The 15,925-nt window shown below is 41.1% G+C and overlaps 2 protein-coding genes across 2 annotated transcripts; both read right to left on the bottom strand.

Moving 5' to 3' along the window:
* Nucleotides 1-1,127: 1,127 nt before the first annotated feature.
* On the bottom strand, nt 1,128-4,814 carry cldn10e (claudin 10e). Its single transcript, XM_055227443.1, has 5 exons — nt 4,441-4,814; nt 4,204-4,365; nt 3,257-3,338; nt 3,059-3,175; nt 1,128-1,675 (listed from the first exon to the last, which is right to left on the bottom strand). The coding sequence occupies exons 1-5, from the start codon at nt 4,670-4,672 to the stop codon at nt 1,222-1,224; spliced, it is 1,047 nt and encodes a 348-aa protein (XP_055083418.1). The 5' UTR covers nt 4,673-4,814; the 3' UTR covers nt 1,128-1,221.
* A 3,025-nt stretch (nt 4,815-7,839) lies between these two features.
* cldn10a (claudin 10a) lies at nt 7,840-10,395 on the bottom strand. Its single transcript, XM_055228570.1, has 5 exons — nt 10,176-10,395; nt 8,698-8,859; nt 8,539-8,620; nt 8,411-8,448; nt 7,840-8,018 (listed from the first exon to the last, which is right to left on the bottom strand). Exons 1-5 carry the CDS (start codon nt 10,393-10,395, stop codon nt 7,840-7,842), a joined length of 681 nt encoding a protein of 226 aa, XP_055084545.1.
* Nucleotides 10,396-15,925: the final 5,530 nt, after the last annotated feature.

Raw genomic sequence — 15,925 nt, 5'->3', positions numbered from 1 at the left:
GCACTGTTTATAACCCACATTTATGCCACTGTTTTCATTATTAGTTCATTGAGTTGATTAAAAACAGCATCAAAATGGTTGTTTCTTTTAAAAATATTGAATTCATAATGTACGTAGCTACAAAACGAGTCGACAAAGGTGACAAAAGAGTATGTTGTCCTGACCCGCAAGGTTTTAAACACCCAGAATTGGACCCTCTTTATGGTATTCCTCTAAATTATTTGGGCGACAGTAGCTCAGGTGGTAGTTTGTTCACATATCTGAGCGTTGGAAGTTCGAATCCCGCTCTGTCTGTGTACTCTGGTGAATTAAAGTGTGCGTGAACGCGTGAGTCGTTCCTTGACGTACAGCACTTTTAGTTTAGTGCCTTAAACGTGGAAAAACGATGTATAAAACTGTGACTATTTATCATTTTTCATTAGAGGGGGCCCCATGTGAAGGTTCTTGCCCCGGGCCCCCACATTTCTGTCGACGGCCCTGCTATTACACATATGTTAATGATTTATCAGTGTGCAAAGAAAAAGAGTTTGCTAGCTGCCTATAATTACAAAAAAAAATTAAAATTCCTCACTTTTTTTGGTTATGGACGATGCAGGTTTTTATTTGTTCGATTTCCACAGCGCATAAAAAACATATTGTGTTACATTCTTTTCATAAAACCTTTTACAGTTCCATCTGTGCGGCAGAAGAACCTCCCAGATCTGTTTGAGGTGTAAACAACTCAGCTCAGGCCTGACTGAAACAACATGACGTAAAGAGAACGGCCAGTTTACAGTCACACGTGCTGTTTATGACATGTTTGTATGTGTTAATGTTTCATAATGTTATTGTCTGTTCAGTTCTGTTTGTGTTTTTGGTGTTAAAATATGGAAAAAGTTGGCAAATAGTCACGGTCAGTCACTTCGAGACTCTCAAAGCGCTTTACATCAAGGATCGTTCTACCAAAATGGTGTTTAAATTAAGAGCGACGTTAGAAGTGGACACTTTCGGATCAGTGGGCGAATGCTCTACCGACTGAGCCACTGTGAGTTGTTACTGAGTTTTTACTGCTACATTACTGAGCACTGAACCTGTTCCGAAAGTCGCTAAAAACGTTTTCTCTTCAGATTAAAATGAAAAACATCCAAACGCTTTAGACAGTTTTTATTATCAACAGTATTTTACAGTAGAGTTCACAGTTTTCACATTAAAACGATTCATCTTGAGTCTTTTATTTTTATTTTATATGTAGGAATTCTTCACAAACGGGGTGTTACTGGAAATTCCCGATATTGTGGATACTGTCCGGCTGCTCCGGCTGCTCCCGCTGGTCCTGCTGCTCCTGCTGCTCCTGCTGGTCCTGCTGCTCCTGCTGGACTCTGAGATGGTGGACAAGCTGGACCTGGAGGACCTCCCTGACCCTGAGCCTGATCTGGAGCTAGAGGTGGAGGCAGAGGCGGAGGTGGCCCGGGACCCTGCTGTTCTGGGGCTTCTGGGTGTCCTGGAAGTTCTGGAAGAGCGAGCCGATCTGGAGGAGATTCCCGATACGTCGGACTGTTTGGAGGAGAGCTCGGAGACGGAGGGGAGTCTGGTTTTGGAGGTGAGGTTGGACTGTGTGGACAAAGCTGTGGTGGACTTGTTGATGATGGTGGAGGTGTTCTGTTCCACGTCTGGTTCGGCTTTGACGGCTACAACCCTGAAATAAAAACATACACCTGACCAGTCAAAAGTCTGGACACGCCCGCTCATTCAGTCTTTTTACATTTTTACTACTTTCTACTTTTTATAAACACACAGAAGACATCAACTGTATGAAGTCAGGTATTTGGAATTATGTCGTAAAGAAAAAAAAGTTTAATAAATCTTCTAAATATTTTTTTATAGTCAAATCCTCAAAATGGCCGCCCTTTGCTTTGTCAAAAATATTTAGTAAAGTTATTCACTTTTTTTTTCAAACGGCGGACATTTTGAAGGTGGGTTTCAATATTAAAATAAAAAGAAATTGAAGAGTTTTTAATTTTTTTCTTTACTACATAATTCTATATATCTTACGTCATATATCTGATGTCTTCTGTGTGTAAATAAAATGTAGTAAAAAGTAGTAAAAATAAAGAGAAAAAGACACTGAAAGAGAGGATATGATCAAACTTTTGATTTTTAAGGTAGTGCTAAAACTGCTAAAAACATTATTTATATTTTTTGCGTCATGGCCTTGCAAAGTATCAAATCAAAAAACAGAATTCGTTCCCAGTTATGATGAATAAAACGAGTTTACAGTGAACCCAAACCAGCCCCGTGATGTGTCCACAATAAATATAACATCTAATCCTAGAGTCTGGTGTGACTGCAGAGGTGGAGGAAGTACGGATACTGGAGCAAAAAATACTCAAGTTAAAGTAAAAGTATCACATGAAAAAATCTGCTAAAGTAAAAGTATTAAAAATGTACTGAAAGAGTAAAAAGTATAAGTATTTCTCACAGATTTTGAGTCTTATAAAGCTTCAAATGTGGTGATTTTGATAAAGATTTGAGCTGAAATTTGTTCAACAGAAACAATAGAATCATATTTTTTTATCTGTTTTCATTTGTATATTTTTGTTGATAAAAAATAAATCCTCTTTTACTTTTCAGTCCAGTTCAGAAGCTTAGGAGAAAGTACAGATACTGCTCTCAAATGTACTCAAGTAAAAATCACCACATTTGAAGTTTTATAAGACTCAAAATCTGCAAGAAATACTTTTACTTTTCACTCTTTAAGCACATTTTTAAACCGGTACTTGAATAGTTTAAATTAAGCAGATGTTTTCGTGTGATACTTTTACTTTTACCTGAGTATCTGTACTTGTACTTAAGTAACCAAAGTGAGTACTTCTTCCACCTCTGGCTGTATCCGATCTACAACAAACAGGAACTGGCCCCTGTCATTTCTTCTTTCGCTTTAGGCCTCTGTTTCTCGCTGAGTTTGAAGCGTTCGCACATGTTTTATTTTATGAGCTCCATTTATTGCGGAAGTTGAGCTCGTTTATTAACCGATCGGCCTCTGCCTCGTTAACGTAATAATCATGTTTGTTACACTCACACCTCCTCCTGCCCTCCACACAACGGCGAGCACGCAGACCACACGTAGAAGAAACCGCCAGCCATATGGAAGGCAGAACCGACCCAGCCCAAGAACAGCGGCGTGCCCAGGTCGTATCTGCGTTTGAACACACGGGGAATGCACTTAAAGTCACGCCAACCGTAATAAACACATCCATGATTTAGTGTTTGTTCTTACTTCAGGTCGTGGAAGTCCGGGTTAAAATATTCTACAGAGACGAACTGAGCGTAAACGGCGTATCCGCTCGTAGACAGGAAGCCTAAAGGTAGAAGAAATAGCCACAGATTTAAAAACATTACAGTATTTTCTGGAGAATAAGTTGCACTTATAGTACTTATAACGCATCTGAGTATAAGTCGCACTATAAGTATATGTTTTTTTTCTTCATTATTATGCAATTTTCGGTTGTAAATATTTAAACTCAGATGTGATTTATATCTGAAATATGTTTTTTCATCATTATTATAATTTTTTTTCCTCTAAATACTTATATTCAGATGCAATTTATATGAAAAATGTATGTTTTTTCTTTATTATTATTAATTTTTTGGCTGGAAATACTTATATTCAGATATAGTTTATGAGAAATTTACGTTTTTTTCTTCATTATTATTCATTTTTTGGCTGGAAATACTTATACTCAGATGCGACTTATATGTGAAATATAGTTTTTTTCTTCATTATTTGGCTTTTTTGGCTGTAAATACTTATATTCAGATGCCATTTGTATGTGAAATATGTTTTTCTTCATTTTTATGCGTTTTCTGGCTGTAAATACTCCAGTGCGACTTATACTCCAGAAAATACAGTATAGGAAATGGTAAGGAGTCATGTTTTTATACAGCACATTCAAGACATTCAAAGCACTTTACAATGAGGAATCACCCTTTCTCACACACATTCACACACCAGTGCACACAGACACTTGGGGTATGGTGGTTAAGTGTCTTGCCCAAGGACACAACGACAGCATTCATCTATGGGAGCTGGAATCGCACCGCCGACCTGTGAGTCAGTGGATTTGACCAACTGAGCTACTGTTGCCACAATTTGTACAAGGTTTGAAATGACATAAAAATGACACTAGAATATGTATTAAACTAATTATAAAAACATGAATTTACCGCTTATAATGTGGCACCATCCTCCAGCGTAGACCTTTTTGTATTTGGACAGCTCCTGGCCTCCGAGATACGTGCACTCCATCCCCAACATGCTCAGAACAAACCCCAGCATCCCCAAAGAGAGAGCGGCCATCAGCAACCCCCGCACTATCTGAATGTGACCTAGAAAATCAGAATAACAACTAAAAAACAGTGAATCGTTTGGGTATTATGTCCAAAGACGACACTCGGACTCACCTTCCACCGACCACAACACCGGGAAGTCGTAGCAGTTGCTGACGGCCGTGGAGTCTGTGTAACACGACCTCCACAGGCTGGACCAGTACCACGCCACTTTGACGATGGACGATCCAGCCATGCCGCCGATCGCGCTGATTTTCCACCCCTCCATGGCCATCGTGCACGCCACAAAGATCCAACCAAGAACGGTCATGAGGAAGCCCCAAATCTGCACCACTCTGATCTTCATTTTGTCTGTTTTACAAAATTGACAGCTACAAACGTCCGTGATGTTTTCGCTCCATAAACTCGAGTGTGATTGTCCCGTGTGTCTGCTCTGTCTCCAGATCACCGTGCGTCCTGGAGGTCTGCAGGACTCCTGAAGTAAACGCTGACTCAGGCACCGATCTGGGACATTCAGCCACTTTCTGAACCAAAACATGAGGGTGAAAGATCGTTCCCAGAGATCTTTCCAGGTTTGAATTTGAACGCTAAGCACATGTCTCATATTACTGCTCTGTTACTTCCTTATTTTCGATCTCTTGTTTCCATAAAGCATTTTCTTTTTACTATTTTTTAAAGTTTACTTCCAGTTCAGTAGATAAAACATACACTACCTGGCCAAAAAAAAGGTCACACACTCTAAGATTTAGCTTCTCCAACGTCACAACATTTATTTCCCTCCAGTGTTGCATTAATGTTTCACTTGTTGCATTGATGCTGGTCAAGTCTGACGCTGCACAAAGCTTCTCCAGCACATCCCAAAGATTCTCAATGGGGTTAAGGTCTGGACTCTGTGGTGGACATGTGTGAAAATGACGTCTCACGCTCCGGATCCACTCTGTCACAATTTGAGCCCGGTGAATCCTGGCATTATCGTCTTGGAATACGCCCGTGCCATCAGGGAAGAAAAAACCCACTGATTGAGTAACCTGGTCATTCAGTATATTCAGGTTTTCGAGCACAGACTGTTGCTGAACCTCGACCGGACCAACTGCAGCAACTCCGACCTATTTGTTTAGTTAAATCCAGGTGGTAGAACCTTTTTTTTGGCCAGACAGTGGATTAATCAAACTTGTTCTGTTCTTCTCAGTTGTTTCCAAAGTGTTTTCCCTCATATAACCCTCCTCTACATGAGCTCCATTAGTGGCATGAAGCACATCAAGACTTTGAGACTGGATTTCTTGTCATATTTCGCTGCAGCAGAGTCTCATCAATGGTTCAATCTCTTCTGTATCTCTGGCTTTAGTATCTTTGCTCCAGACACGACATCTTTAAAACAGCTCCACAGAACCCCTGATCCACCCTGTGCTTCTCTTGAGGAGGCGCCATTTCATAGAGGTTCATTCAAAACGACGCTTTTTTAATCAATACGATGCCTGACGTACAAAAATACAACACGATTAAAAACTTTTATAACCACCGAGTACAACAAAACAAATCTAATTCATACATTGCATCACTTCCCTTTGTAATTCCATTTTAAAATAAAGTATAAACAGACTTTATTGACGCCCTGTATAATAAAGAACATGTATTTGTAATTAGAATGTTTTTTTTGGTCGGCACAAGCTTCAAACTTACCCAGGATAGACTTTTCAACATAACCGTTGAAATATTAACGACACTAATCTGGAATAATCTCCTGAAGAATCTCATTTTGGCTGTGAGGCGTCATTCGTGTAGATGCTCTGAAGTTATTACTCCACATCATGACCTCTTTGTATGAAGGCCTCATTAATACAGCAGCGTCTTAGTCCTGTTATAATTACACTTATATGTGGAGCCGTAAGACACAGGGACAGAGGAATGTGCTTTAAGAAGAGATGAAAGACGTCTTCTTTACTTTTAAGTTAAACATGAGGTCAATAGACTGGTAAATTCGTCTGTTTAGAGGGACGTGAGCGTGAGTCTAGTATAAATCAATAGATTATATGACAAACAACGTGAACAGAAATATTCTCCTTTATTAAATGCATTCTGTGTGTTTGATTGAGTCTGAAGATCTTATATCTCCTTTGTAATGTGTTACTGCCCTCTAGTGGAATAAAAGTGCATCAAACACATTTTATCAACTATTTTTAAAGTATTAATTTGGTCATTTACACATAGTTCTGTTTATGAGATGCAAATAGAATCCTTAAATAGACTCAGTGGTTTTATAGACTGAAAACAAAGCATTCTTTTACCCAGAATGCCCAGTGCTCTGGACACCTGACACTTGTTTACTGATGTGAGTTTGTGAAGCACAGCCTCTGCTGGTTCAGGTATCAGAGCAGACCTGATAACACTCAGGTCTTCATGATAATATTCTCAGGTGGAGATGGACGAGGAGCGTCTGGTCTGGAGGAATCAGATCTGAGGAGATAGTACCAGGCCGAAGACGCAGAGACCCGGAGGTAAGATCAGTTTGAAATGACATTTTAGACACAACAAACCGAAGTAAAGCGTATAATACACTTATAATAATCCACACGTACACGCATATAAATGTTTAAATGATGTTTTTATTCTATTCTCAGAGGAATGTCCACAGGATCTCTCAAATACACATTCAATATCACTGGAATTATAAAGAAGGATTTGGACTAGGACAACTTGTTGAAGGAGACTGGTGAGTTTGAGGAGAGGTTTGTGCCAAATCCTGTTTCCTGTTCCATCTCAAAAAAGAACATGTAGTTTTTACAAGTCACTGACAGAAGTACACAGAAAGACAGAGACAGAAGACACAGAGACTAGGACAGGACACACGGAGACTGGGACAGGACACACAGAGACTGGGACAGGACACACAGAGACTGGGACAGAAGACACAGAGACTGGGACAGGACACACAGAGACTGGGACAGAAGACACAGAGACTGGGACAGGACACACAGAGACTGGGACAGAAGACAGAGAGACTGGGACAGAAGACACAGAGACTGGGACAGAAGACACAGAGACTGGGACAGAAGACACAGAGACTGGGACAGAAGACACAGAAAGACAGGGACAGAAGACACAGAGACTGGGACAGAAGACACAGAGACTGGGACAGAAGACACAGAGAGAGACTGGGACAGGACACACAGAGACTGGGACAGAAGACACAGAGAGAGACCAGGACAGAAGACACAGAGAGAGACCGGGACAGAAGACATGAAGACCGGGACAGGACACACAGAGACTGGGACAGAAGACACAGAGACTGGGACAGAAGACACAGAGACTGGGACAGAAGACACAGAGACTGGGACAGAAGACACAGAGACCGGGACAGAAGACACAGAGACCGGGACAGAAGACACAGAGACCGGGACAGGACACACACAGACCGGGACAGGACACACACAGACCGGGACAGAAGACACAGAGACCGGGACAGGACACAGACTGATTCAAATTGAGACAAACACATGGACTGAAGCAGACGTTTCACACATATGCGTTTCTCCCAAACTGTGTGTGCCCATGTGCGTTCACGTGTGTGTGCCCGTGCGTGTGCTCCTGTGCGTGCCCGTGCGTGCCCTTCTCCTGCCCGCCGCCCGTCGCTTTACTCGTGTAGTGACGGGACGTGGCCAGAGACGCCGCTCCTCTGTATGAACACTCAGCCCTGCACAGACACAGGCCACAGCGATGAAAAGACAAAAACAAACGTGAACATTTCTGGCTCCGGGACACGCTCCGTCTGAGTCGTGCCTCGGGCGAAGGTGACTTTCATGACTTTCATTGTGGGATTGTTACAAGAGCGGAAACAAAGGAAACATTCAGGCGTAACACTGTATCGCTAATACCAATCAAAGTGTTCAGACTGGAGCTATGAAACAAGATGCAGCTTCAGATTAAGATTTTTTTGTACAAATGACATGAGTTTGAGCTGGTTGTTTTTGAGGAAACTGATTTAAATCACGTATATAGTTGGTCATAATTGGCACTTGCCTCAAACTGAACCCGTCCGACAGCGACAGAAAGAAAACGAATCCTCCAATGATGCATAAAACTGAACCAGACCAGCCGATGAAGAGGGCAGCCCCCAGCTCAAATCTGGAACAAAACACGAAGGAAATCATGAGGTACGTGAGACGACTTTGATCAGCTGTCCGCCACATTCCCCCTTTAATCCTCACCACTTACTTCTGAGCAACAAAAAGGGGGTCAAAGAAGTCTGCGGTGATCCTGCGGGCGTATATGGAGCACGCAGACATGCAGCACAGCCCTGCGACGAGGAAACTGTAAAAACTCAACATTTTTGTCATTTTATTTGTTATTTCTGTGTTTGTATTTGCAGATTACCACACAGTATGAAATGGAACCCTGACAGAACAGCCAGACGCGCTTTGGTCGTGTCCGAGCCCCCGATCTTGGTGCATTTCATTCCCACCAGAGCGAGAAAAGCGCCGAAAAACCCCAGGCACACAGCTGCAATCATGAGACCCCTGCAAACCTGGATGTAAGCTACAAGACAAGAAAAAAACACAACTTTTAAGGATGTTTTGGGAATTTAAAGAGCCCAAATGACACAAAACTGACTGTTGTGAGGTTTAATCCATGTTCTAATGCTGTTTGCGCCTCAAAAACAGACCTGGAGTTGTGTTTTACTTCATTCACACACGTTTAACACACAAATTTCTTCTTCTCTCAAACCAAAAACACTCTGTTCCACCTTGTGATGTCATCAAGTGGTAGTTTTCATGTTAACAGCTCCTTTTACCTTCAAATCCGGGGCTGAAATGATCCAAATGATTCTAGAAATGAAGGTGTGTGGAGTTTAAAAACACAGCGGAGCACTTCCTGTATCACCACATGATGACATCACAAGGTGGAACAGAGTGTTTTCCGTTTGCGAGAAGAAGAAATGCGTGCGTTAAACACATGTGAATGACATTACAGCATAGACCTTTATGGATTGATGGACTCGGCAAAAATAATTAAACTGTATAAGCAAAAAAAAAAGGTTTAATTACAATCATCTGGGAGCTTCCTGTGACATTTTGGAGACTTTTTAGAATTCAAAAGCTAGAATATTTCGCTTTAAATGGTCAATTGTTGGTAACAGTTCTAACTTTGAATCAGTATGAAGCCCGTTAATCCTCAAAAATGATCCACTTATGTTTGAATAACTGTTTAGAGCCAAAAATGTAGTCAAACTTGTATTAAAAAGTGTGTCACATTATAAATTGTGAGCAGTTATGAAACAGCGCCCTCTGCCTGTCAGATCCTCTCAGTTTCAACCTAAACTGAAAACCCACCTGTTCTCCCTGGCATTTAAAGACCCCATATGACACATTTCTCCGATCTCTGTTCTTCTTCTTCTTCTCTTAAACTGAAAACACTCTGTTCCACCTTGTGATGTCATCATGTGGTGATACAGGAAGTGCTCCACTGTGTTTTTAAACTCCACACACCTTCATTTATAGAATCATTTCAGTCCTGGAATTACCACTTATCTCGGCGGAACTAAAGGTTAATGGTAGATGTTAGCTTGAAAACTACCACTTGATGACATCACAAGGTGGAACGTCGCGTTTTGAGCTTTGGAGATGTTACAGACTAATAATAAATGAAACAAAACACAACTCCAGGTCTGTTTTTGATGCGCTAACAATGTTCTAACATGGATTAAAGCTACAAGAGTCAGTTTTGCGTAACACGTGACCTTTAACCCTCGCTAGACACCGTATTCTTGATGTTTTTATGTGATGTTTTTTAAGCAGAAGTCGTTTGCGCTACAAAAATAAACTTGTCTCGTCTCGTCTTCGGTCCAGACTCACCGTCCAGAGCCAACATGGAGGGAAAGTCCTTGCAGTTGGACACACCAGTGGAGTCGGTCACACAGGTCTTCCACAGATTTGACCAAAACGTCGCCGTGGTGATGACCGTCCCGTCCACAGATGACACCTTCCAGTAGTCCGTGGGGAGCGTCGACGACACCAGAATCCAGCCGGAGATCGCCAAGAGGAAAGCCACGATCTCTGTCCCCATGCTCCCCATCCCCGCCGCGTCCTCTGGCCTCGGTTTTCGGGATTCTCAGAGGTCTCGCAGGTGGGACTAAAAAACGGGACGGGGCGAAGAGGAGGAGGAGGAGGTGGGAGGATCTGTCCAGGAAAAGGTAGGTCAGTATTCAAAGCGGAATGACACGTTTTAGCACAATCGGTTGTTGTATATGGCGCGGTCAGACGAGTAGAGCGTCAGTCAGCGCCGTGCGGAGGGTCTGTGGAAGGGGATCTGTGGGAGAGGAAGGCTTTAATTGAAAGGATCTGAAAAGTCATGAGCGCGAGATGTGGAGCAGCGATAGCAAAGGGCACGCTGGTGAATCACACTCACCTGTGTACATTCAGCTGCATTGTTCTCCGGCGCCATCTAGTGGGCGTGTTTGGGTTTGGTTACTCTGTGCTCGAACGTGGAAAATACACAAACGCTGCTGCTGCTCACTGAAGTACTCGAAAAACACTAGGAAATGAAGGTTTATATTTAAAAAACACATGATCAAATACAGATGGAAGTAACTCAACAGAACGAGGTGAAAGGTCAATGTTTAAACAGGAGATGAGTACAAGTACGTAAAGGGATGGGAGGAATACTTTGAATGTATTTAGTTACAGAAGACTGAATACTGCATTAAAATGTATTTTGTAAAGTAATCTGTGAATGCTTAGAGTCTTGTGAATACTTAGAGTACTTTTACTTAGCGTTGGATTTAAATTATAGAGTAAAGCCGCAACGTAGGATTAAGATCTTTTTACTACTACGACTACCAGCCTACTACTACTTCTACTACTACTAGCCTACTACTACTACTACTACTAGCCTACTACTACTAGCCTACTACTACTACTAGACTACTACTACTTCTACTACTACTACTAGCCTACTACTACTAGCCTACTACTAGCCTACTACTACTTCTACTACTAGCCTACTACTACTTCTACTACTAGCCTACTACTACTAGCCTACTACTACTTCTACTATTACTAGCCTACTACTACTTCTACTACAACTAGCCTACTACTACTTCTACTATTACTAGCCTACTACTACTACTAGCCTACTACTACTTCTACTACTACTAGCCTACTACTTCTACTAACCCACTACTACAGGCCTACTACTACTACTGACCTACTACTAACCTACTACTGCAGGCCTACTACTACTACTACTGACCTACTACTAACCTACTACTGCAGGCCTACTACTACTTCTACTACTACAGGCCTACTACTACTACTGACCTACTACTACTTCTACTACTACAGGCCTACTACTACTGACCTACTACTACCTCTACTACTACAGGCCTACTACTACTACTGACCTACTACTAACCTACTACTGCAGGCCTACTACTACTTCTACTACTACAGGCCTACTACTACTACTGACCTACTACTACTTCTACTACTACAGGCCTACTACTACTACTGACCTACTACTAACCTACTACTGCAGGCCTACTACTACTTCTACTACTACTAGCCTACTACTACTTCTACTACTACTAGCGTACTACTACTTCTACTACTACTAGCCTACTACTACTTCTACTACTACTAGCGTACTACTACTTCTACTACTACTAGCCTACTACTACTTCTACTACTACTAGCGTACTACTACTTCTACTACTACTACTACTACTAACCTACTACTGCAGGTCTACTACCACTACTACTGACCTACTACTACTTCTACTACTACAGGCCTACTACTACTGACCTACTACTGCAGGTCTACTACCACTACTACTGACCTACTACTACTTCTACTACTACTAGCCTACTACTACAACTAACCTGCTACTACTTCTACTACTGCGAGACTACTACTACTAACCTACTACTACAGGCCTACTACTACTGACCTACTACTACTTTTACTACTACTAGCCTACTACTACTTCTACTATTACTAGCCTACTACTACTAACCTACTACTACTTTTACTACTACTAGCCCACTACTACTACGACTAATATAAATAATAATAATACATAAGTTTTATATTGTACTAAAAGATCCTCAGAGACACTTTACACGTCTTATTTCAGTTTGTTCCCATCATTCGTTTAGAGAAATCCTGACCACACCCACAGAGTTTATATTTTTATCACTGATACTGTGCAGTTTGACCCCAAATGATGTAAATGTAAAGTAAAAGTACTTTTCATCTGATTTGAGGGGTTATTTTTACCATCTTCATGAAACATCCTGAATAAAGTTTAAGAGTTTAAGCAGTTATAAAAGTTCAACATCAGAGGTTCCCAGACCTCTGATGTTGAACTTTTATAACTGTGCCATCAGTAGTGTTCTGACGTGTGGACTTTTAGTGTGGATCTCCAGCTGCACTAAGGCCGACCAGCAGGTGGTGAAAGCAGCCGGTAGAATCATCGGAACGACTCTGCCAGAAATCAGCACCATCTACTCCACCCGCTGTCTGAGGAGAGTGCACAACATCCTGCGGGACCAACATCACCCTGCGCTCCATCTTTTTCACCTGCTGCCCTCAGGGAGAAGGTACAGGTCCTGAGGCTCCTGAACTCTGCCCCTCTCTGCCCTCCTCTCACCGACAAAAACCACATCCAACTCTTAATAACACTGAACTGGTTGCATTGTTGCATTTTGTCATCATTCTCCGGTCCCTGTCTGTACGTCCCTGTTTTGCTGCTACAAGAACCGTCTCATGTTGAACTGAAGCCACTGGGTCAATGTTTACACTCGGGTTTAAGGGGTATTTATTATTTATGGGTTTGCACTTATGGGATGCTCCAAACGTAATTTCGTTGTTCTTCTGTGACAATGACTACAAATAAATTGAATTGAATTGAAAAATAAATACGCAAAAATAAATAAAAATAAATACACAAAAATAAATACATAAAAAAAAAATTATAAATACACAAAAATAACAAAATAAACAAAAATAAATACACAAAAATAACAAAACTAACAAAATAAACACAAAAATACACAAAATGACAAAACAAACAAAAATAACATACAAAAATAAAAAACAAACAAAAATAAATACACAAAAATAACAAAACAAACAAAAATAAATACACAAAAATAACAAAAAAAAACCTCAAAAAATAAATACACAAAAATAACAAAACAAACAAAAATAAATACACAAAATTCATAAGAAAAGTCACTGTGACCAAAATATGTCTCAATTTAAATCAGTATCTCTACATTTACACTTTAACAAATAAACAACACTTTTGTGAAATACCTTTAATTTTTACTCTTAAAGTACATTTTTATACAGGTTAAACACTTTTACTCAAGTTCTTTCAAGTGATACTTTTCCTTTTCCTTGAGTTTACCTCTGCATCTGTACTTTTACTTAAGTAACCACACTGAGTACTTCATCCATCACTGACCTGGACACAGTTACTCTAAGTTAATATTGTCAAAACTTAATAAAAACCATTTGCCTGGAGCTGAACGCTGTGGGCGACGTCACACTGACTCTGATTCTTTATACAGTCTGTGGTCACTTCCCAACAGCGATTACAAACAGAACATCACCACATACAAGTATTTTTGGTGAGTGTGTAAACAGTTAACAGATGAGCTAAACATCACTGTCCTGCTGTTATAGTTTGGTAAAAGTAGAGCAGATAATGTAAACTGTGGGTGAATGTTTTAACTTAGTCTCACTCAAGAACTTTTGGCTGTTTTAACAACTTTTACAACCCCAGATTTGTATTTTAACACCAGCAGTGAACTTACATCGCATGGATATAACGTTTAGATTTGTTTTGAATAAAAGTTGTAAACACTGTGGTTCATTAAAGGTCCTAAATTACACAAAAAGGACTCCCTCACTATATCGCGTTTCACCTTTTGTGGCCTCGCTGTTTCGCAGATTTTTTTTTTTTTACATCGTATGAGCGTGCATTGTGTCGTGCGTCCTGATTGGCTGTTGGACTGTAGACCATTGTGTCATGCGTCCTGATTGGCTGTTGGACTGTAGACCATTGTGTCGTGCGTCCTGATTGGCTGTTGGACTGTAGACCATTGTCCATCAGTCTCCTCCGTGCCGTGTCTCCTGTCCAGTACAGAATGTGTTCAGACAAATTTACATAAATGTTGGATCTCAGTGTGACTCTGAAGTGCTGTACGTTTGTGATTTGTTTTCTCCCCGACAAACTCCACAATGTCGATGAAACGTTCTGCACCGACAAAGACGCCTACGAAGGTTTGAACTTTGTGTTTAAACGAGAGAGAAATGTGAGAAAATGTTAACGCCTGTGTGAGAAAAGTGTATAAAGTGTGTGGTGAGGGGTTTTACAGACAAAAACATAGAGAATAATGTAAAAAATAAAGCTGATACTTCACAGATTTTGTCTTTTGTGGGTTATTTTTAGAACGTGACCTCGATGGACCGCTGTGTAATGCTTTAACCAGGTTTACACAAGATTATGGTAGAACTTTTCTCAACAAATAATCCAAACAAACACACTGTCCAAATTACTGCAACGTTTTACATTTTACCTTTAGTTCCGGGGTCTGAAATCATCCAAATGTGTGTGGAGTTTAAAAACACAGCGGAGCACTTCCTGTATCACCACATGATGACATCACAAGGTGGAACAGAGTGTTTTCCAGCCTAAACATGCAGGTTTTTTTGTTAAACATGTGTGAATGAAACAAAACACAACTCCAGGTCTGTTTGTGATGAGTCCAGTCTGTGTTTTGATGATGTTACACAAACACTTTACATTCGCAGTAATAGTTCAAATCTCTTCTCCGGTTCTGTTTTCCCAGAAGCCCCTCCCTCGCTGGCGTCGTCCCTCGGCCCTCGATAAGCTCCTGGGATTAAGAATAGTGACAGTGCATTGTTTGGTACGGCTCCTGAGATTTGCAGAAGTCTTGAGTTTGTTTCCATGGCTGCTGTTGCCCGGCGCTGTTAATCCCATGTACCTGTTAATGAAGAGAACCAGATGGGACCTCGTCATATCACTGACCGTGGAGTGAAACCTACCGCCGCAGATCAGCGTCAAACTCAATTTCACCGAGGGCCACATCAGCAAAATGGTTCGTCTCAAATTTGCAAAGATATAAAAAAAATATGTCTGTGTTACTGAGAAACTCTGACATTTTAAGACAGTCATACATTTAAATTTACCTTGTCGCGGGCCACATAAAATGACATGGTGGGCCGCATTTGGCCCCCGGGCCTTTAGTTTGACACATGTGTTCTATACGCTCCTGTGCATGACCAGAAATGCCAAAAATACACAATTTCAAACTACGTAAGAGCATAGACTGTATAAAGTGAGTGTGACGTCACCCACAGTGTTCAGCTCCAAATGAAGCTAATCGAGGCTAGCAGTTATAGCGGCTAATTTGGAGCTAAGTAGCATTTTAGGAAATCCAACCTCGAATATCATCGCCAATCCTGAGCGAGGTTGTTGAAGTTAACGCCCCTTCCCGTTCACACCACGGGTTTAGCAGGGGGCGGGCGCTTAGCAACGCTGTCAATCAAACCTGTTGCTAACGCTAGCGGGGAA

The sequence above is a fragment of the Periophthalmus magnuspinnatus genome, chromosome 2 (genome assembly GCF_009829125.3).
Source record: "Periophthalmus magnuspinnatus isolate fPerMag1 chromosome 2, fPerMag1.2.pri, whole genome shotgun sequence".
In the NCBI taxonomy this organism is placed as follows: domain Eukaryota; kingdom Metazoa; phylum Chordata; class Actinopteri; order Gobiiformes; family Gobiidae; genus Periophthalmus; species Periophthalmus magnuspinnatus.
Note: the sequence above shows the minus strand (reverse complement) of the source record. Positions and strands in the feature narration are given on the sequence as shown.